Raw genomic sequence first — 22,690 nt, 5'->3', positions numbered from 1 at the left:
CCCACTGCCACACAAACCATCCCCACTCCCACAAAAAACCCCAAACTGCTACACATTTTTCTTGATGCTGGAAAACATCCCTTTCCTAACTGCTACTACTCAGAGTAAAGAAAACAGGAAGAAACACATCTAGATAGCCAATTCTAAAAGGACAAGGGTTAAATAGATGACTTTATTACCTGAAATCGCCCTATGTGTCCTTGTAGCTCCATCTGCGTCCCTTCATTAACATCCATGTCCAGCTCATTTAACACTCCTGATAAAAGATACAGCCATTAAAAAACCATTTGTTTGGAGTTTTTTAAACAGATTTACGCAGTATATACCTTTAAATACAAGCATTGATCAGAAATACTTCAGCCAAACATACAACTTGTATTTTGCATATTTTTTGAGCAAAACATTCAGATATGAATGAATGCAGCTACCAGGAGATGCACGAGAGCGTGTAGCGTACTGTTCCGGTAAGTAATCAAATGGGGGTAAGGGGGAGGAGAGGCTGGCATGGAAATTGCAGCTGTTGTGCAAAGCTCTGTATACTGTAAGCAAAGAAGCACTTGGGCTTAACCTACAGCTCTGCACTCCTTTCTGTTGTGGTCAGACATCTCTCCTGAACAAAGAAAGCCATTAAATCAAAATAGAGAAGTTATTTTGAACTAGTAAGCATGCAGAAGAAATCACAATATCCATCACAATAATTATTAGCCCTTATTATATGTAATAATAATATTATATTATAATATAATTATAAATAACAATTATATTTTATATTGATTATATATATAATACATATATAATTAGTAGTAGTAGTAGTAAGTCACCCAAGAGAAATGTCAGTATGCTGATCGGCAGTGCTTACCCCCTGGAAGCTTTATTTTTTGAAGAAATAAAACCAGAGAAGAAATTTTTAAAAATATGGGTATGCAAAGAATTTTCCATCTTAATTTCCTCAGTTACAAAACTTACTGAATAAAAATTCTTTTTTGAAGATACCACAGAAACTTTGAACACTTCTATTTGCAAGTCACCTCCAAGACAAAAAGTACTTAGTGTAAGGTAGAATGATGAAAAAAAAATGGAAAGTCAAATACATATGGATAAGAGCACTATGTCTACTGCAAATCCACCATATTTACTTCAAGAACAATAATGTAACATTTCCCTATTTTTCTCAGGGCTCTACATGTCAAAAAAGATCTGTATTGTCATAGATATTCTCTTCTGTCTTACTGTTTCTTTACAGAAAACAAAGCCTGAGATTCATGCAGATGGGGCTGAGACTTTAAAAATGCAGTTCCTACCAGGCAAAGCTGCCTTGCTGATTATTCCTGTCAGGGAGGCCAGCTCCTGGAGAGATCCAACACTTACATCTTGACACCTCAGGATTGCCTGGATAGTATCTGAATGGGAAATTAGAAACTGCAAAACCTGCACCACAAGAAAAAAAAGAGCAAATACGAATTGAAATATGAAATTTAACAGCGAGCAGAGACGAAGCAATGCTTTTGAACAATTTCAAAAGACCTCCTGTACCAGTGAGGATGGGATTTAAAAAAAAAAAAAACCAACAAAACTTACTATCAGAGCAAAGGCACCTATAATTTCTTTGAATGAGCAATAGCAGTGATATTCTAGCATGTTTTGGAACTTACCTGTCCTGCTGCTTGCAAGTGTTGTGCCATGCTGGATGTGAGAATCACTTGGCACAGTTGAAGAGCTGGAAGAAGAATCATGACGTTCCACTGGAGGAGGAATGAAGACTGGGGGATCTCTCATTGCATACATTCTCAGCAGGTTTAAAAAGAAGGGAGGAAAAAAAAAAAGATAAAGAGTGCAAGAAGAGTGAAATCTACTAGTGAGGTAGAGCCTCAGCCTACAATCACTCTTAAGAACCTAAAAACATACTTCAGTAAGAGGTCTGGACTTGAACTGAGTTTATATTGGAAAAGCAGCACATTTATGATACACAGCTGCTGCCAGACATTTTCTTTAAGCTGGGAAAATTACTTCTTTGTATTATACTACACTAAACCAGATTACTTTGTTGCAGAAATACGATACCTGCTTACTGATACACAAAACTAAGTATTCTCAAATATTTTAGGAAGAGCTGTGCTTAATTCTAGAGCAACTGCTAAATACAGTCCTCTACAAATGTCCTGTAGGTTTTATACAATCCTGTAAGTCTAACTGGAACTTTCAAATAGTATACCTTGTCTAAGTCTTAAATTTTTCCCAAGTGTTTGAACTCCCAGTGTGTCACTAAGAACTGTACGTTTAAAACAGGGACCACGGCTTGAAATCAACCCAGGTAATTTCCCCTAAATATGGAATCTCCTTCTCTGAGATCTTCTCAATCACCTCACAATGACTAATGTGGCAACACATCAATAGACCTGCCAAGCAATATATAACTGTGAATATATATATATATTTTTTAAACACATCATAAAATATTTCTGAAATAGCATTTAATTCACTGCTCTCTCAATGTTTTATGGGTGAGGACAAACTGCACTTCACCAGCTGCAGAGCCCCCAAAATAAGTTTACAGTGTAAGCTGTTCCTCAAACATTACAGTATAGATTATTTCATAATAAAACATTAATCATTTCCATCCAAGCTATCAAGTAAGTTTTTATGTAGTCTAAGTAATTAGCATGCAAGTACAACCTAACACCCAGTTATCTGAAATTTTTCTCTCAATAAAATGTAGCTTTAAACTGAACTGATAGGTTTAAGAAAGACACACACACACAAAGAATAAACCCACAAATCATTACTCAAAAATCATGAGGCTGTAAAAAGATGTGATGTGCTTCCAAGAAGACTGCATTATGGTTTCATCATCAGCCAGAGACCCAACACTTACCCCTGATGGTCTGTTTCAGGTCGCATGTCATACACTTGGCACTGTGCCAGCCGCACAATCACTCCAGACCGCAGCAGCTCTAATGCACCTTGCTGACTTTTAGCTATTCGAGTGAGGAATGCCTACACAAGAGCAGAGAAGGGTAAGCTCTGGAGATGCAGAATGAGGCTTACAATGTCTACTTTCTTGCTTGATTTTAGAGTCATTTCAAATATATCATTTTAGTAAAATACCATTAAGGAATACCTTCAGTGCAGGTAGCTCAGTGTGCAGCTGCAGACTGAGCTCTGGCTGGCAGAAGCCCCAGGCAAGAGCCTGTGAACTGCCCACCCTTTGCAAAACAAAGGGCAGGAGGGACGTGAGGCACCTCAGAGACACTGCAGAAGATGAGGACTCAGCTGGAAGATCGCAGACTCACACAGATTGTGAGGGTATAAAAGCCCAGGGGTTCCTTTGTTAAGGTTTCCTCCTCAGAGGCACCAGCTCGAGCTCTTATTCTGTTGTTGCACCATGATTAAATCGTTTTAAGAATCCGTATGTCTGAGACTGCCCTGGGAAACCTGGAGTCAAACCAGTAAGGAAACCTGGTCTGACTGTGAGTGTGGTGAGGGCAGGGAGTCAAGGAGGGCACCCTTTGGTCACTGGAGCCACTCTCTGTGAAGGAGCTTTGGTCCCAGCAGTTAAAATCTCTGGTGGTTCAAGTGTGACTGCCAGCGTGCTCCTGAATGGTCAGACAGGAAAGTTTCCTTAACAATATCTCTGAGTACAATCAATGCAAAGTATAGACAAACAACTTCTACTAAAAAAAAATTAAAAAATAAACATAAAACCATTTCTGAAGTACTATTACCATTTTGGACTCATAGGTGTACAGTGCCTTAAGCAAAGGGGGCTGAGGTGTGAGCAAGCTCTGAAGAGCCAGATCATCATCTGCTAGGCTATCCACAAGCACCTTCAGGTAGCCACTATTGGAGAGATACAAGAGCCACTGCTGCTGCTTGTCTACTGAAACAATGTGATCAAGTAAAGCCAATGCCAGCATCTGTGATGAGGAAAGAAAAAAAAATAAATAAAAACAAACACATCAAAACAGAATTAAATCTATGAAATCAATGAGATTTTTAATAAATACCTAGAAAGACAAAATGCTAAGCAGTTTCTTCTAATAGCTTCTTATAAGCAGAATGCATTTCTACAATTGCAATCATTTATGTGAAAAAGATTTTACGATTTCCTGACACTAGTATAGTACGAGCCAATTACCTTTCTCAACTATTCTTTTAAAAAACATTACAGATATTGTGGACCAATAACTAAGCCAAAATATTTTAATGAAATATTGCCTCAAGCACAATTACTATTTAAAACTAGTTTGCCTTCTGACTAGATTCTCTACTGGCTACTATCAGAAATTATTTTCTCATGAAGTCATCTTCCCAATGTGAGTAAATAAACTGGGAAGTCCATGACTTAAAAATGCTAACAAGTAACTGTCACAGAGGTCCCTGCCTGCATCTTTTGCAGCAGAGCTTTCTACCCTTATTTTTAAACAACAGGACACATAGCCTTGCTGAGAAAAAAATTCATATGCATGTATGGCTCTACTTTCAACAGCTTGAAGAATGAGTGGGAGGACAGAAACATGAAACAGATCAAGTATCTACAAAAATGTTCTCGTTCTACCTCTTGAAACTTCCCATCTCTGCACAGGTTAAGATGTTCTTTAAAACAAACAGAACAGTAGTTTTAAAAGAATAGATTCATTTACCCGGCCTATCTCATGGCCATCACAAGCATCCCGACAGACCACCTCCATCAGAGCTGCCCCATAACTCTCAATTGTTGCCATATTTTCCCGTTGCAATTTACTAAACACATCTTCAGGAGCTGTCAAGTGCTCCCACATAGTTTTCTTGGCTGTAAAAAGCAAATAAAACAAAAAATGAAAAAATTCAAAGACAGGCATCTTAGCATTAGCTTAGCTACAGCTGATGCTACATTCTTCAAGGCATTCTCTCTACCTTGCAACAGAATGCCTCAAACAACAGTCAAGAGTTTTTAAATGAACTACAAATGTTTTACAAATCCATCCTTCCTTGAATATCACACAGACCAGCCAGAGCAAAAAGTGCGTGCCTGTATACATACACCACCCTAGTAAACAGTCTGCTTAAAATAATTCAAATGTTCAGTACTTGTTACATAGAAGAACTAACGGGCCTAAAACTGGAAGTGTTCAAGGCCAGGTTGGATAAGGTTTTGAGCAACCTGGTCTGGTGTCCCTGCCCATGGCAGGGGGTTAGAATGAGATCATTTTAAAGGTCCCTTCCAACACAAACCATCCTGTGATTCTATGAACTTTCAAGTGGGACCAAAGCATTCAGTTTGAGCTAAGTAAACAAGGTGACTTGAATGGGAGAGAATGAAACCAAAGTCAGTAATAAACTACAAAGGGGTCATAACAAATTCATAGGTTGTTTTTTTTCCTTTTACTACTGTAGCTCGAAACACAGACCAAATAAGAGTCTGCATGCATGTACTAGCCCCAAGATTTTTTTTTCAACCCTTGTCTGAGCTCTAAGATTAAATAATTATTAGAAACACTAACAATGCAAGTATTTAGGCCATTCACAGAGAGAATGTGGTATTTACCATAAGCACTCTCAGACAAACAGCAACTCTGGTTGGCTTATTTTTTGCTTATTTTTTGGGGAGGGGGTGGTGGTGGGGTGTGTGTTAGGCTTTTTTGAGGGGGATCTTCAGACAAAGGAAGAGAAAGGGTATGAAATAATCCTTGGGGTTTGTTTTGAGGTTTTTTGTGTGGTTGGTGTTTTGGTTCTTTTTTGCTTTAGAATTTTTCTGTTTTGTTTTATTGTTTTGGGGTTTTTTAAATAGGATCACTGTGGTATGAGTGTGCATAAAGATGCGAATGCAATATATTTCTACTGCTGGACCTGCTTGAGAGCAGTTAGTTACAAGTCATCTCCAGTCCTTTGACAGTCTTATAGCTATGATGTATAGCTGTAAATGGACACAAATTAAGTATCCTCTTTAGTGCTAGAGATCAGAAATTTAATATTCTCATCCAGAGCAACAGATTTTGAATGCATATGCAGCTAGACAGGTCAGAATATAAGATAAGCATTGTTTAGCATAAGCAATTAATTTTAGAGGCTCTTGGAGCACGATGTTTTCCATCTATTTCCAAAAGACAACTCAGCATGCAGAAACTGTACCATCCAGGGTTTAATAAGCTTATTTTTTGCTCTTGTCCAAATACAGTTGGACCATACCTGCTTCTAAAGTGTCTGGTTCATCTGGTCTCTGGGCAATCTGCAAATAATAAAGCAGTGATCCATAAAGGTGCGTCCTCACTCTCTGGAAGCCACCACCTGTTAACAAGAAACATTCACAATTAAAACCAAACAAATGTAAATTCCATAACACAATCTTCCACTAGCACTTAATTTAACTTTCCTGTGGCAGTGCTGGCAGAAATAAATAAAACAACTAGACTCCTTAAGGTAAAGTTCTACTGTTTGCATAAAAGTGTATTTATGAGTAAATTCAGCAAGTTTATGCTGTTCCAAAAGAATGACAATATGAAATTCTCTTTAGTCATTTACATCTCTCTCTTCTGTCATTCAGATTTTTTTTAAAAAGTGTGTTATTTCTTTTGTTAGTAACATCACTTACATCTATACTAATCATGTAAGATCCATCTAATTGACTGTAACAAAAATCTTCACTGCACTATCTGAAAGCAGCTCAGCCCATCTTTTACTCTTGGCAGTTGGAATTCACGCACACACCCTGCCAAAGTCAACACACCTGTTTTCAAAATGAAATCCAGCAGCTTTTTTAAGATGATGTGGAGGGAAGAGTCACCAATGGAAGCAAAACCCATGGATATGCTCTCAGAGCCAGGTGATGAGGTGAAAGAACCATCCAGCATCAAGACGTACTGGGACTGTCCTGCCACAGGGAGCGCAAGTGGCTGTTTCTGCTCCGTTTTCACAGACTGGCTCAGGTGGGCAGTCAGGGTGAACACAGCCCCTGCCACCACTGGCATCAACTCCTGAGCTGCGTCATCATCAAGGATCTTAACACAGAAGAAGGAAGAAGGAAAAAAAAAAAGGCAAAAGAAAAAAAAAATGTTTAAAAGTGCCTGATTTCATGAGTTATTAAAGCAATTAAATTAGCCTCTCACAACTATTTAGTATGCATAAGGATTTCATTAACATGACAGTATTTAAAACACATCAAAATCAGTAATGTCAGAAACTTGTTCAGAAACCTGAGTTGAAAGCGTTTTAATTGAGAAGACATTAGCCTTCTGGTTTTCATTTGCATAAATCACAGGCAGGCTGATAATCAAATCTGGATGGCAGAAAGAGAAGGAATGTGTTGACATTTGATGAGCTTTATTAGTAAAATACCTAAACCTAAGCTAGGGAAGGAACAACTGGCTTTACAGCTATTTTATTACCATTTAAAATGTGAAGGTACAACTTAAAAAATCCAATGGGTTGAGTATCCAAGAAGCATTAAGACAACATGGAAAAACACTAACAAGAAATTTGCATGTGCTATTTTTTTCACCCTTACTTAAAAGGTAAATCTGGTATCTTTATCACTAATACTGAAGGAGCCTTCCTTTTAAGCAATATAATCATTTTGAACAGTAGTTCAATTATTTTCAATAGACAGTAACAATTTCTTTTCTCAAATTCACAAAAGTCTTCACCAAAGTGTTACAGAAAATTAAGTCTGTAATTTCCTCTCCGTAAAGATTTTGGGAAAGAAATTTCTTCTGCTAGTGAAAGCCTCCCTTGTTTCCTGGTTTTTTAAATTTTGTTCACATAAGAAACAAAACCAGCACTCCACTAAAAAATACATAATTTTTAGGTAACTCCTACAGGAAAAAATAATGGAAGTAACAAAAACAAAACCCAAAAAGATTACTTCTTCCCTTGTAAAGATAAAAAATTTTCATACATATTTCTCAAAACAAAACTCTATTAATCAGAACTACAATCCACGTAACTCTCGCAATAAAGCAAAAAAATAATCATGCCCCAGCAGCCTGAAAAATACAATGATCCTTCATTAAATATTGCCTTTTAGAATGGCTGTCAGTCCTAACTGTCTAGTCTGTCTCAAAAATTATTACTGTAACTCAGCAGTAAAACATCTAGACTTTTAAGGCAAACCCTCACACTTCCAAAAGCCCTTCTAATTGTAAAATCGTTAGTTTTTCTACTATGAAGCTTCATTCAACTCTTTGATTTTTCAAAAGAAGCAGCAGTAGGATTTCCAGTGAGTCATCTCAATGCAGGAAATCAGCAAATACAGTAGTTTGCCTTCAGCCTTCAGTAAGTTCTTCTTTGTTTCTCATCAAAGCAGGCTGTTTCTTTTTCACACACCTTTTCCAGACTACCATCATACTGGATTATACTAAAATATCTTTGAAATCTGTCGATATATGGTTCACAGTTCAGGAGTAGCTATGCCAGAATATAGAGCATCCCCCTGTCCAGAGTGCATTCAGCTTCAGCATAGCAGCAATTGGAAAACTAAACAGAATACTAAAGGCAGACAAAAATCTTTTTGGATTACAATCAAAATTTCAGCACTTTCACATAAAAAGCTGCAGCAACAAAGTTCAAGGAGAGGGTTGATTTCCAGCAGAGCACTACCTTGTCATGCACATCCTGCAACAGATCCCGGATAATCAGCTGTCTGTCCTCAGCCTGTATGAGATCCTGGGGGCAGGCTGTGAGTATGATTTCCACCAGCTGTCTCCACGACTCCAGAGCATGCCTCTTGGCATGGAGGCACTGCAGCAGCTTGTTCCGCTCCACTACGTACTGCAGGATAGTGTTGATCTCCTGAACGCCCGCCACAAAGAAACCCAGTTACAATGTGCTAAAAGAAATTCATGGCAAAGACAGACTTCAAGATGACCATTTTATCTATTAGTAATAGTCTTCAGAAAAAAATGTTAAGACTTCAGCTTATTAGAAACAAGCTGCTATTACTACTTTAACAAGGTAGCCCATTCAATTTCTGAGCTGCTTTTCATGGGGCCTTTTATCATGAATGTCTTAATCTCATAGGGAAAAAAATTGACCAGGAAAGCTCTTTTCTGGCACTTTAAAATCTAAACAAAAACAACTATGAAAAAATCTATTTGTGCCTTTTCTTCCATTTAGTCTGCGTAATTTCTCTTTTATCTTTTGCATCTATTTAACCAATTTCAACTGAATTTAAAAGATGGGAGAAAACTCAGGAAATAACTAAGCTCCAAGTTCACTGAAACTACATCTGTGTAGAAGAAAAGAGAAATAAATTGGCATCCCCTGTGAGAGAAAGGCAACACTAACTTGGCCATAAGATGAACACATTGTACTTGTCAACAACCAATCTTGACATCAGTATGTAACTGCTTTCTGTACAGTGGGGTGGGAGCTGCAATTGTTATCACTAATGGGAAGGGAAGAGGTTAAAGAAAAAAAGAAAACAGACTCCAGGCCTGCTGTTTAGAGAACAATATGGTAAGAAGTAGCTTATCTTATTTATTTTGGGGATTTTTTCTTCAGGAATTACTAAGTTAGGACTCAAATCCACAGTCTTTTATAGTAAAGCTTACTGCTTGACAAGGTAGGAAATCCACCAAGGACAACAACAACCATTAGTTAACTTTTTCTGTACTCACCTCCATAAGTAAAGGTCTCTGTCCTATTGCTGCCATTCCTTGAAGGGCATTGACTTCTGCAACCAGAACTCTGTGAAGGTACTGAAATTAAAAGTGAAACTTCAGTGATGACATGGTTTAACCTGGCAGGTAGATAAACACTAAGGAGCCATTCGCTCCCTGCCCCAGTGGAGTAGCAGAGAGAACTGGGGAAAAATACAATAAAATTTGTGGGTTGAGATAAAGACAGCTTAATAGGATGGAAAAGTAGTATTTAGAGTAATACAAACAAGTGATGCACAAATGCAATTGCTCACTACCTGCTAACCTCTGGCCAGCCAGTTCCTGAGCAGCAGCCCACAGCCAGCTTTCCCCTTAGTTTATATACTGAGCATGATATCATATGGTATGGAATATCTCTTTGGCAAGTTTTGGGTCAGCTCTCCTGGCTGTGCCTCCTCCCAGCTTCCTGTGCCCACAGCCTATTCACTGGTGGGTGGTATGAGAAGCTGAAAACTCCTTCACTAAGTAAATACTGCTTAGGAACAACTAAAGGATCAAAGTGTTGGGAACATTATTTTCATCCTAAATGCAAAACACAACACTATACTAGCTACTATGAAGAAAATTAACAGTATTTGAGCCAAAACTAGCACAAGTGACAAAGGTGATGTATTCATACCTCCTAAAAGTATCTAGGAGATGGCTACATAGTGACAGATGCAACAGATGGGCTGGAGTTTAAACAAGTTTTACTCATTTCTTAGGGTCACAAATTTTTCAGGACTATTTATCATACACTTGTCAAGTACTTATCACAGTGTGACACAATCTTAAGTAAAGCCTCCAAGAGTTACTGCAGTACACAAAGATGTTGTACATGTGATTGTTACACATATGTAGTGCTAGGTAGTTGTGTATTGGCAACCAAAGAAATACATGAAGTAGATGTAGTATCACCATGTGGGCGTTTCAAGATGGGAAAAACATTAAGATAGAAGATATTTCCTGAAAGTGTCTTAAACTGATGCAGCTGTGTACTGCAAGTGAGAAAGCAGTGTGTGCAATGTAAAAGAAATAAACTAACCTCAATAGCTTGCATAAATTATGCACATATCTGAAACACACCTTTTATGTGAAAGCAAGTTTCAAAGTATTATTAACACACAGACCAGTGCTAACCTTGACATTGCAGACCACTTGTCCACGTGCATTCTTGTGCTCACAATTAGCAATGACTTGCTCAATCTGAGCCCGGTCAAAAAAATCCAGTTGTAAAGGCTCTGGAATGTCCTGACTGAAGTCAATTGAATCCAGGATATTTAAGATCTTTCTGCGTACTGGAAATGCAAATAAATTCAAATTGTATTCAGAAGTATCAAGGGGAAAACAAAAAATTGACAAAAGAGCCTAATTTACCTTTGTAAATCTAAATCTTAATGTGTAAAGTTTCAAAAGAAAGCATTAAATCTTCAGAAAGTGCTATCAATCTATATAGCAGGTTTAAAAACATTTTCTAAAGCCTTAAGTTCTTAATATGTCTTGTATTGTATTGTTCTCCTGTTACATAGGCATGTAATCCAGTATTTACAAATACAAGATATTAATTTTTTCTCCTAAATGAAACCAGGCTGGTTTACAGTGACAACCATTGCAGTCTTCTGCTGCATAAGGAATCTGAATTTATTTATTTATGTGGGACTTACAGTCTTTGCCATGTAAATACAAATATGTTCAGCCTTTGCAACAGTCTCAGTGTTTCTACTGTTAGCAATAAATTTTATAGACTGCCACTCTCCCATTTTATCCCTGCACAGATACTTAAACACACTTTGAACTGCCTTTCCAGTTCATTATTTTTCACTCATTCCAGCCATCTACATCAAGGTTCTTTAATTTATTTTTTTCCCCACACTAAATAAAATTGTTCCATGTACTGCTGCTGTTTAGAACACCTACTGCTTTCTTTTCCAAAGTGTCCTTTCTGGAGATGGCCTTCCTGCCTGTTCAGGACCAGATACACTTTACTGATAAATAATCAACAGTCATAATGGTTACCTTTGGAAGCAGTGTCAAAGTGGAGAAATCCACTGACTGATCGACTTTCATCTTCCATCCCTCCTTCACCATCAGCTGAAGGTAATAAAGCATAATAAATAACATAAATAAATAACAAATAAATTACAAAAAACAAATCTAAGTGAAAAATATTACCTACTTTATTAATAGTGAAAGAGAAAGAGCACAGTGATAAGCCGATAAACCTTTCTCTTGAAAGTCTTCTAATACAATACGGCCTTGAATTGTTAATGAGAACGATACTTACCTCACAAAAGCTATCCCATCATCATATACAGATCAGAAAGTACTAAAAATGCCTAAAAAGACACCCCACCCACCAGTATAAATGCAGCTTCATGGACACTGTAAAATGAGTAGGGTACCTGAACACAGTTTCCCATACTCAGATCCCCACAAGGATGAAGATAATGTTCAGGCTGATAAAAGTATGGGAAAATACCATACTGCAGTAGAATGTTAAAATATCTTCCATTTATTCTACTTTCTTTACGTGAAGAGAGTTTTATTGCCATCTGGTTTTATTTTTCTTGATTTACTTCTACCCTATTCTAAAACTCTGAAATCTGGCCTTTTTATTTACACTGCATTCTACACCACATTGGGATGAAATATCACTTTTGTGTTGTTATAATGTTAAAAGCAAAACTGTCTTGTAGCTACTATCTTCTGTGAGAGAGGGTTGAGAGCTTGTGACAGACATTAAGACTGAGAAACTCCTTACCATGGAAGACCCTCCACCTTCTCTACATTGTAACGATTCTAAACGGCAATTCAAAATAAATTACTCTACAATTTTAATGATTTTTTTTTAATATTTCCCTCTCCTACCTCAAACTATTTTTAATTTTTCTATCTGCAATGAACAAAATGATGCCCTGATTTCTTTCGCTTTGGTGTCTACAACCACCACCATCTTTCTTCCCATCTCTCCAGTAGCAATTCTGCACATGGTATCACAAACGAACTGTCACAAGCTTAAGAAGAAAAGAATTCAAATGAAGTCTCTCATAGTCCATTTATTCCAGCCTATTTACCCTCACCATAAGTTCCTCTTACCCAAGTATGGTTTCACAGGCATGTCATCAAGCAGCAGATGCAGCAGTCTCTGTGTGTGGGACGGTTCAGCGATGTCACTCGCATTTCTATAGCTGCAGTCTTCATTAGCCAAGACATTTGGTTGAGTGTTGAAATCTCATGTTCTGGATGGGGATAAGGCAACAATTATAAAATTGAGCATAAATAATATTACTTACTCCAAGGAAAGCATTTTTCATTTGAGAAAGCTTTTAGAGGATGCCATTATTTATTATTTGCTTAGCAATTGTTTATGAGACAAAAAGTCACAGATCTGACAAAAGCCAATAAATGAACATGTGGCTATTTTGAAAACAAATGATACACATACACACACTTAAGCCCATACACAACGAAACTGGATAGAAACCTCTCAGAACAGTCATTGTGGAGAATGCAGTGCTTCATGAGCAAATACGGTCAGTTAGAATTTCAGTGAAAATAACCAGGCATTTACCCAAGTGAACTATAGCTTTAATTAAAACTGGTGAGACTGGAACACAGGTCTCCTAGAATCTTCCTATTCTACATTTATCTAGTTTAGATTCCTAAGTTACATAAGAATCACCTACAGCACTTTATACATGTTGGATACATGTACTTGAATGCTAAATTTACTGTCATTGAACGAAAGACTGATGGTCAAGCATCTGATAAAGTACATTTATTCAGTTTAAGACATCTGAGAAATATTGATTTGAAATATAAAACATACCTATAAGCTTAAAAGTACTTTATTCAAAGAAAGGGACGATACAGGTGGTTACAACCATCAGCCTTCTATTCCCTTGGTTCTTTAACATTCTTGTCAATATTTTTTTTATGTAGCATAATCTAACAAAACTACAATGATAATCGCAATACAGATTAGGATGTGGTTCTGGACACTTGGTGCACTCCAAAGCTAATATTCTTTTCCAAAAGTTTAGCATCAATAATCTGAACTTCTTAAGTAGGGATAGTTCAATCTTTAAAGAATTAAAAGATTAGCAGAGCCTGCAATTCGTTCAGTTTAATAATGCTACCTGTGTTTCTTCTTTCATTCCTAGGGAGTCAAAGAATGCATTGAATTTTAAGCACGCACAATCTTAGCAAAAAAATTACCTTTGATAGAAAATGGTAAGTACTGAAGCTGAGTGAATAAGAAATCCTGACTGGTCCTCAGATATCTCATAGTTGGACCTGAAGTGTCAGAGCATGCACACAACTGATAGATAACCTGACAATCAAAAACAGCAGAGATCCATGTATGGAATTTATTTTAAAAACAAACCAACCACCAAATCAAAAGAAGCATAATACTATTTTACTGCTCAAACAACGTTACCAGTATTTAAAGTAAGTTTTCCATCAGCTTTCTTCAAAGTTGAACCTATTATTTGTAACAGATGGTGAATTATGATATTAAAGGATTATCAGCATATGTGTACACAATGGCTATACAACATGACACTAGATAAGCCTGTTTGTTTAGCTCACTTAAAAATGAGTGTCTTTGTATGTCTGCACATCCACCAAGACAGGAAACGTAATAAATTTTCCCCACTTCTACAGAATTGCCTCTTGCTTTTAATAATGTTTAAAATCCTTTCTAGAGTCCATGGATTTTTAACATGTTACAAGTGTGTAATCATATGATTCTATGATTTACGTGCAAGCATCAGCTACCTTGCACATCCATCTAACTCGGCTGTCTCCCCCACCTCACCCCCTCAGCCATACATACGTCCGTTCTCTCACGGCTACAGAATAAAGCAGAGAATTTCACTGGCTTACTTGGAGTTATATGTTACTTGCTGTCAAACTACACTTCCAAAATTTAAAAAAAAAAATTAAAGATTGGCATATTATCACAATGGATCAAAAATATTTAGGTTTAGTTTTGTAAGTATGCCCTAATTCCAAGTTTCTGACGTGAGTGCAGTTTCTTTGATTTCTGTGATGCTACAAGATAACATTTTTGCAAACAGAAGGTAAAACAGAAAGAGTTCAATGTATATAAAAACCTAACATATTCATTTTAAAAATGAAACTATTATAAGAGTCATCAACCATCTGTGTTCATCAACCAAGAAGTAGCTAATTTCATTTAGAGCCTACTTTCAGTATATGCCAAGAGAAAATATGCTAAATACCTGGTAACAGAGTTCTGCAAGATGGGGAGATTCCCGAACTGCTGTCGGCCCATTCCTTGTTTCAGTACCCTTCTCCAGTATGTTCAAAATGGCATGTAGGCAAGTCCGTGGGCAACCCAAGACACCTGAAAAGAGAAAAATAACTTGACATTCTTGATCTTACTTTCCTCCATAGCAAATATAGGTTAGTACACAGAAATACAGAACCTAAATTGTTCTGATACCTTGTGCTGCACTGTACTGCTCCACAGAGCTGCAGCAAAAACATCTGGCAAAGTTTTATCACCACTACTTAAAATCAAAGAAGGAACCATGTTTCAGCAAATATCTAACAAAAATATTTATAGTTAGTCTGTAGGCTTTTGAGATGCTGGTGAATCAATTTCAATTCTTGCTTTTACACTTTTAAATGAATAGCCATTTGACAATTTCAAAGAATAGCTTTAAATAATTCCTGCTTTATTTTACAAATACAGCCACTACATGACTAATGCTCCTAAAGGCACCTGACACTGCAACCAAGGGCAATAGGGAGAAGATTTTAATGCTGAAGTCAAAATCCTGTGTTTTTGCATTCTTCCTTTAGCCAATTATTTCTTTAATCGACCCAGAAGGAGGTCCTGAAGCAGTAAAGGCATCAATAACCAGAGTTCTTATAGGGGAAATAATCTTGTGTTTGAACATGTATAATTTATGCTTTAGCAGGAAATTATTATCTTGAGGTAAATGTCTTACGGTCTTTATTTCTTCACATTATTAACAAGATAATTGAAAGATGTGGGCAAGTTTCTCTCATGCCCTTGAGACACATTTCCTCATCACTGAGTTAACATATGATATCCTGTAAAATTGTGTGGGTGCAGACCAGTTACGTGTACTGTGTAACTACTGAATTCCAAAATATCAGAAGAAATAAAATTCAGGTCCTAGCTACTCTTCCATTTAGAACTATGAAGAACTAAAAACTGCTGGGCCATAGAGTCCAATACAAACCTAAAGATAATGAGAAATATTCTTCTCTAAATAACTAAAATCAAATTATTCATGTTTGCTCACTTGTTTATATAAAACATCCCTTAAAACAGTTGAGAAATAATCTTGTATTTCTGACTGGAAGAGACACCCAACTACTAAACACCAAACATGTCAACACCAAACTATTGCTAGGTTATGGTATCAGACCACTGTTCATGGCTTTAGACAATTGGGTCTTGAAAACTTCCAAACATGAAGACTGCACGACCTCTATAGCCAACCTGCTTCACTGACTTCTGGTCAAAACGTTTCTCCCACATTGAATTTGAACCTCTCTTGTTTCAGTTTATGCCCACTGCCTCTCCTCTTCCTGCCACACTCCTCTGAAGAGCCTGGTTTTATCCTCTTATTAATGCCTTTGCAGGTATTCAAAGACTTCTATTAGGTCCCCTCAAAGCACTTCTCTTTTCCAGAGTTCCTTCAGCTTCTCCTCATAGGCTGAGAAATCCAGCTCCTTGATCATCTCTGCTGGACTTGCTCAGTCTGTTTTGTAAAATACAAGTTAGAAATGGAGGAGGAGAAAAAAATATAGTAACCCACTGTTATTCCCACCAATTCAACTTTAAAGCAACAGGAGTGGTATTTCTAAAGTTTGCATTGTCATATATATATGTAATTAATTAATATATTTGTATATTCCCGGCACTAGAATGAAACCCCACATGTTCTAAAACATTTTCTTCTACAATGCCAAAAAACCAAAACTGGTTACTGGTTTTCTTTCCTATAAATAATTTTAAACAGGAGTTTGAGGAGGGACAGGACAGTACCCAAGTAGTAGAACTAGTCCAAAGTGACAGTCTGTTTTGTAGATTCAGATGTTAGCATATGTGGGTACTACTTGGATCATCAAATCAGTTTCTTTGTATTGGGGACACAACTATGCTGTATTAAATAGTAAATAAATTAATGTTTCACTTCTGAAGTATCATTTTCTCTCATAATTCTAATTTCAAGTCTGTTCCAAAATCCAACTTAAACAAAGAATCAAATCCTGAAGTTGTTTAAAGGCTGCATTTGAGTACTAATATTAATGCAGCTTTCAAGGACTCAAACAAGGCCTGTTGTCATAAATTGAAGAGGAACTGCTTTTCCCCATGAATTTTCCAGTAAATACTCTCAGTGTTGGTAACCGAACTGATTAAATGGCAGATCAACCTCTCCTCCTCATACCTGGATCTTGCAAATTTGTGGTGCTGACAGGTTTCTTTAGTTCGAATCCCAAGAGATACAGAGCAAGGCTGGGAGGACTGCACTCAAGAGAGGTGATAAGGAGATTCAGAATATGGATCCTTGTTTCATGATGGATTTGTGCCCGCTTCTTTTCAGGCTCCAGCTCTTGATTAGAAAAAGAAAAAGAAAAGAAAAAGAAAAAGCAGATGTGGTGAACAACGAAGTAAAAAACCCATCTAATAGAATAATCCTCAGTGTCTTCAAGTTAAATACAAGAATGTTGAGGGATCAATTTATATTACTGCAAAGGGATACAAGAACAAAATTCAAAATTACTGTTAACACAGCTCTAAATAATATATCCAAAGCAATGTTAAATACTTGTCTTCTGAAAACAGACTCAGTTTGTAGTTGGCTCGTTGTAGTGTGGACGTTATTTAACAAAACATAGGTGCTTTTCATTCTGTTAAAGGTCCAATTCCACAGAAAACAGAGGAAGATTGTTTCCTGGCTTAAAAGCACTTTTTACATCTCTTTCATTAATTTCATTCCATGCAAAAGACAACTGTTTAAGCCATTTTAAGAAGCCTTTTACATACCCTCATCTGGATTAATTAATTCTTCTGCATCTTCATTGTCTAAACATTCCACGAATCCAGCCATCAGCTTCTGGCTAACAGTCTGTATTTAACAATAGAAGGATGGAAATGAAGAGAATTTTAAGAGTATTAAACCAAATACTTTTCATAATTCCCTTCATGTAAGTTGACAGAACCTCTAGACAAAAAGTATATAACCTACTTAATAAGCAAGAGTGGAGAGTCATAGCTCTTCTAAGAACAAGTTAACAATTAGCCAGTGAACAGGAAAAAAAAATCTACTGTTGTTACATATGCTAAATTATTCTCACAGATTGAAGACTATAAAGTCACAAAAAGATCTCCATATCTCAAAGAATATTGCCCTTTTTCTTCTTGAAAACATTCATGATTTTGGTTTTTTTCAATTAATGAAGTAATTGTTTTTCCAATGCCATGGTGAAAGACATTTGAGAGGTGGGTAGATATAAAACAAAATATGTATTTTAATGTAGTTAACCTAGAAACCTATCCTTTAAAGAAACATTGTGAAGTCCCAGTATTTCTCCATCAGTTTCTCTTTCCAGATTCAAAGAAACAGCTACTCACCTGATCATGTGTGAAATCACCAACTAGTTTTATCTGGATGTTGGAATTATCAGAAATACAGCACAAAATCTTGGCACTTTCAAAAGCCAGTTCAGGATTGCTGTTTCCATGGTAAAGATACCTTCAAAGACACAAGATTATGGTAATGAAATTGTTGAGAATTTTACTTTTTCAAGATGGTAATGCACAGATGAGAAATTAAACGAGATTTAGAACTAAAACATTTACAAATCAAATTACATGAGATAACATTCAAGCTTCAAATAAAATTTCACTCTATATGAAACACTGAGTGCTTCTCCATCAGGAGAGATGAGTAGGCTGAGTAGGGATAATAACCTTTCCTGGAATTTTTACCATTCTTTTTATCCAAAATCTACATTAAACACTGCAGCATAAGTTAAAACAACTGCTTGCAGGCATTTAATACAGTAAGTAATGGACAATACTGTAAAACATGGTCAATAGCAACTAAATGTGTTTAACTTTCCCACTCTGTGACGAGTCTGGGGCAAAATGGAATTATAAGCAAGGGAATCATTGCACATAAGGTAGACAGGAAGAAATCATGAGAGGGGGAAAATTCAGAAAGAAGAACCATAAATACAGATTCCCATCTTGCACTAGGACAATCACAGATCATACCACCTGTGAAGACATCTCCCCCCACCAAAAAAAAAATTCACAAGAAGCTCTGTGTAAAGAGAAGCATTGGCTAGTAAAGCTAATGAAAGGATCCAGGATCCAAACACTTCTGTGCATCCAAAACTCCTCCCTTCTCAGTACTTTGCACATACCTGGCAATATTCACCACGTGATCTGCCTTTTTAGTGCGAGGATTGATTCCTTGAAGCAGCTGCTCCAGTGGTGTGACAATAAGGGAAAGGTGGCTCTCCCGCAAAAGATCCATAAAAAAATTCTCCTTCTGTAGGGTTAAATTTAGAAGTGCAAGGCAATACTGTACAGCTTTCTCTAAATGCTTCTTCCCTGCAGTGCATGAAGAACATAAGAAATACAAAGAAGCAGCTGAATAAACTACCTTCATAAATGTCATTCATCAAGCCTTGCACCGAGAAAAAAAACCCTGTCAGTGGTTTACCAGTAGGAAAACTTCCCCCATAACACGATTCTTTTATATGCAAGAGATAGAACCATCAAGTTACAGATATGCAATGTTAGCTTTAAATCCTACTCACTATACATTTTAACTTCACATGAAAAATGAATTCTAGGCACATACCAGGAAATGGAGCATAAGTATCAAGCTGCTTAACCCCTTCTTCTAGCAAACTAAGGCAAAGTTCCAGCATTGGGGACTCATTCAATAGATGATACATCAAATTGAATCCAGGTGGTTTATATGCTATTATTTCTTCTCCTAAAGACAGAAGGAGTAAAAAACAATATAACCTCTAATAAAAAACCCCTTCTATTACTTAAGCTAGTATAAGATATAAAATGTAACAGCCCCCATGGCTCTAAGCAACAACCTTGGTAAAAAGTCTTCAGAGATTTTCTTCATATAGAAGCCATTGAGGTAATATTAAAAGTTTGGGAAGAGATGTAATGGCAATTACCCTTACTTTTCAGTATTTAATAGCACATTTCAAATTTAACCCCAAGTAGATCTGACCAAAAAGAAACCAGAAGAAGTTTATATCCCACCCCCCCAACCTGCATGAAGACCCTGGATGAGGGAAAAAGCATTTCCAGAAGTCAAAGAGAACGTCCACTCAACTCCTAATCCTCAGAGGGTAGGGATAAACTCCCACGACTGCTGTAACAATGTATACAAAAATAAAACTACTAGCCTAAAATTCAAAGACCTTCATGACATGAAATAAAAGGAAAAGACTAATGCTTCTAATTCATCTAGGCTCTTCATAAACTGTGGTAGATAAAAGCAGAAAAGCAGTAAGAACCTTTTTTAACATGCAAGTGAGAACAAGGGTAGTTTCTTTTGGCACCATCTTTATAAGTGCCTTTCTTCCATTCATTCCATGTGTGCCACTCCATCACACACCAACAGACAAGCCATGCCAATGTGGAGCCACATACTGAATCCATTTGAAAAATTCATCTACTCAAAACTACATTAACCCATTTCTCCAACATATCACGTAACCCACAAATAATCATAACAAGTTGAAGGACTAGCTGAGGACAGGAATGAGCTAATGAATTCTCTGAGCCAGTTATGCTGCCAAGTACTATTTGTCAAAAAGTATGAGGCACAGAGGCCTTCTAACACTAAAGTTGTTTTCAATTAAGAACTGGTTCTCACAGCACTGCTACAAGAAAATCCACAGGCATCACGATGGAATTCATGCTAAGAAACTTTGTATTAAGAAAAAAAAATTTAAAGCCCAAATAAGCCTTAGATTTCCTATAATGAGGCAACTGTCATCTACTTTAGCCTTTTAAAGAATAGTTGTTCAGAATTAAATTACTTCAGGTCACAATTCTACTGCTACTGTCTGCTTTGAATAGTTAATATATCAATAGTATTAACAGTAAAGGATATCTCCAATACAATGACACCTTTGAATTGATCCTATGAATAGTAGTGATTTAGATATAGATCAAAGAAGCCCAGAAGAAGAAGCCAAAACTGAGGTGTTGTTTAAGTGTCAAATGTTGCTCTTCAACCGAATTGGATATGAAAGAAACAGAAGTTATCCTCCTAGTAGAGACAGGGAAGTAGAAAACAGTGTACATGAAACCCTATTGAGTCAGCAATGCAGATCTCAATACTACGTGGAAATTTTTTTAACATCTTCCTATCTCAAAGTCTTGGTCTAGCTTTCCACCAGCTTATTTGCAATATTAAACAAGATCCCAAGACAGAGCAAAACAAGTCACAATTCTGTCTGTCAGTGAACAAATAAACATTTGTAACCTTGTAACTCCACATATTGGTCCACAAAGTCTTCGAGTTGAGGTTCGTAGTCCCGCAATAATTTGTAAAACACTTCCAGGACTACCTCAGCTACTTCCCACTGCAGAAAATTACAAAACAAAGAAAAAATCATACACAGATTAAGACTGACCCCGCAACAACATGACCAAGATGACAAAGAACACAACACAGTGCAGTGAAGTACAGGACAGAAGGATGACTAGTATTTCAAAATTAGAAAGTCATGCAAATTACATTATAATTCATTATGTCAAAGAATATGAAAGGCCAAGCTTCCTTTCTGAAGTGAAATGGAATACTGAAACAGATTTCTTACCTATTTTAGGCACTATTATACAATACACGTATTAGAATATTGAAACTATAAGCAATAAGGAGTTCTTATTAGGTATACAGCTAAGAATAGATCAAGAATAGCCCAGCTTCCAGCATACAGTTAAGCATGTGCTTTCATCCAGAAGTATTGTAAAACAAAGCCAAATCACTTGGTTCAGCAAGTCAGAAATATTTTCTGAGGTAACACTGAGAAAAGGACAAATCTGACTTGTATATTTGGGCATGTAATGTTCAGAAGTCATTAGCCATGTAGTAGACTTGCAGAATCCTGTAGAGCAAATTGAAATTTAGGAATACAAGCTTCTTTTTTAAAAAATACTTTATACAAGCTCCTTTGAAATATATCCTGACCCATGAGTTGAAATATCACCTGTTTACAGAATCAAAACACTATTAAGTGCTCTAGGTTACTTTTGCTGCATCAAACTTGCACAGCTTTCTCAAACAGATCTAAGCCACATCAACAGCTACATGCTCAGGAAAAGAAAAATATTTTCAAATAAAAATTACTTTTTCAGCAGCTCTCCGGTATGCCCTGGTGCGGAATCGGAGAAACACAGAATCCCTGAGGAACTGGAGATAGGGATCAAAGCCTGGCGGGCGGAGACCTGCTCCCAAGTTAGCTGGGAATGAACTCTCCACTAGTGTGCTGATGAGTCGACAGAAGGCGCGAGTTAAAGGATACTCCTCACATCGGGACTCAATCTCATTCAGTTCAACCTTCCCAGGAGGACAGCAAAAACAGGAGGAGACAAATCACAGATTTTGGGGAAGGAAGAAACACGTGAGAACAAATAATGTAATAGCATCATCTGTGAATTACTTTACAGTGAATCAATTCAGCAGCTTTTCTGCCTACAGTACAACACAAACAGAGCAAAAGCAGCAAAGCATCAGTACTGTTATTTCAGTTCAGCAATATGGATTCGCTCCTCTCTGAGCTACTAGAAGATACACCTCAATATTTACCTACTTGCTTTTATTTACCACTGTTCTTAGAAGCAAAGTGAGCTGTACCAAGACATAACAAAAGCGAGTGCAATTTAGGAAAATCTTAGTAAGAAGTGCTCATGAGGAATTTGAGAGTTTAGATGCTGTTCTGTTACTAGTATGAAGCTGAACTAGGTGCAAAATGGATAAAAGTTTCCAGAAATTACAAGCAGGCTTGCAAGTAAGTTA

At 36.9% G+C, this 22,690-nt stretch overlaps 1 protein-coding gene across 1 annotated transcript in view; it reads right to left on the bottom strand.

Annotated features, from left to right (window-relative positions):
• NUP205 (nucleoporin 205) overlaps positions 1 to 22,690 on the bottom strand; it is a 43,741-nt gene that overhangs the window by 5,985 nt on the left and 15,066 nt on the right. Inside the window, 24 exon segments of the mRNA XM_017737975.1 lie at positions 180 to 256; positions 1,302 to 1,428; positions 1,653 to 1,731; positions 1,733 to 1,786; positions 2,873 to 2,994; positions 3,723 to 3,914; positions 4,641 to 4,789; positions 6,166 to 6,264; positions 6,704 to 6,974; positions 8,572 to 8,763; positions 9,591 to 9,671; positions 10,752 to 10,909; positions 11,628 to 11,702; positions 12,708 to 12,767; positions 12,770 to 12,850; positions 13,830 to 13,944; positions 14,861 to 14,985; positions 17,069 to 17,233; positions 17,668 to 17,749; positions 18,256 to 18,376; positions 19,053 to 19,242; positions 19,496 to 19,633; positions 21,155 to 21,254; positions 22,022 to 22,231. Of these exon segments, the coding sequence (XP_017593464.1) occupies positions 180 to 256; positions 1,302 to 1,428; positions 1,653 to 1,731; positions 1,733 to 1,786; positions 2,873 to 2,994; positions 3,723 to 3,914; positions 4,641 to 4,789; positions 6,166 to 6,264; positions 6,704 to 6,974; positions 8,572 to 8,763; positions 9,591 to 9,671; positions 10,752 to 10,909; positions 11,628 to 11,702; positions 12,708 to 12,767; positions 12,770 to 12,850; positions 13,830 to 13,944; positions 14,861 to 14,985; positions 17,069 to 17,233; positions 17,668 to 17,749; positions 18,256 to 18,376; positions 19,053 to 19,242; positions 19,496 to 19,633; positions 21,155 to 21,254; positions 22,022 to 22,231 (3,063 nt within the window).

The sequence above is a fragment of the Corvus brachyrhynchos genome, unplaced genomic scaffold (genome assembly GCF_000691975.1).
Source record: "Corvus brachyrhynchos isolate BGI_N302 unplaced genomic scaffold, ASM69197v1 scaffold56, whole genome shotgun sequence".
NCBI lineage: Eukaryota > Metazoa > Chordata > Aves > Passeriformes > Corvidae > Corvus > Corvus brachyrhynchos.
The sequence above is the reverse complement of the archived record's forward strand: the minus strand, read 5'-3'. Positions and strand labels throughout refer to the sequence as shown.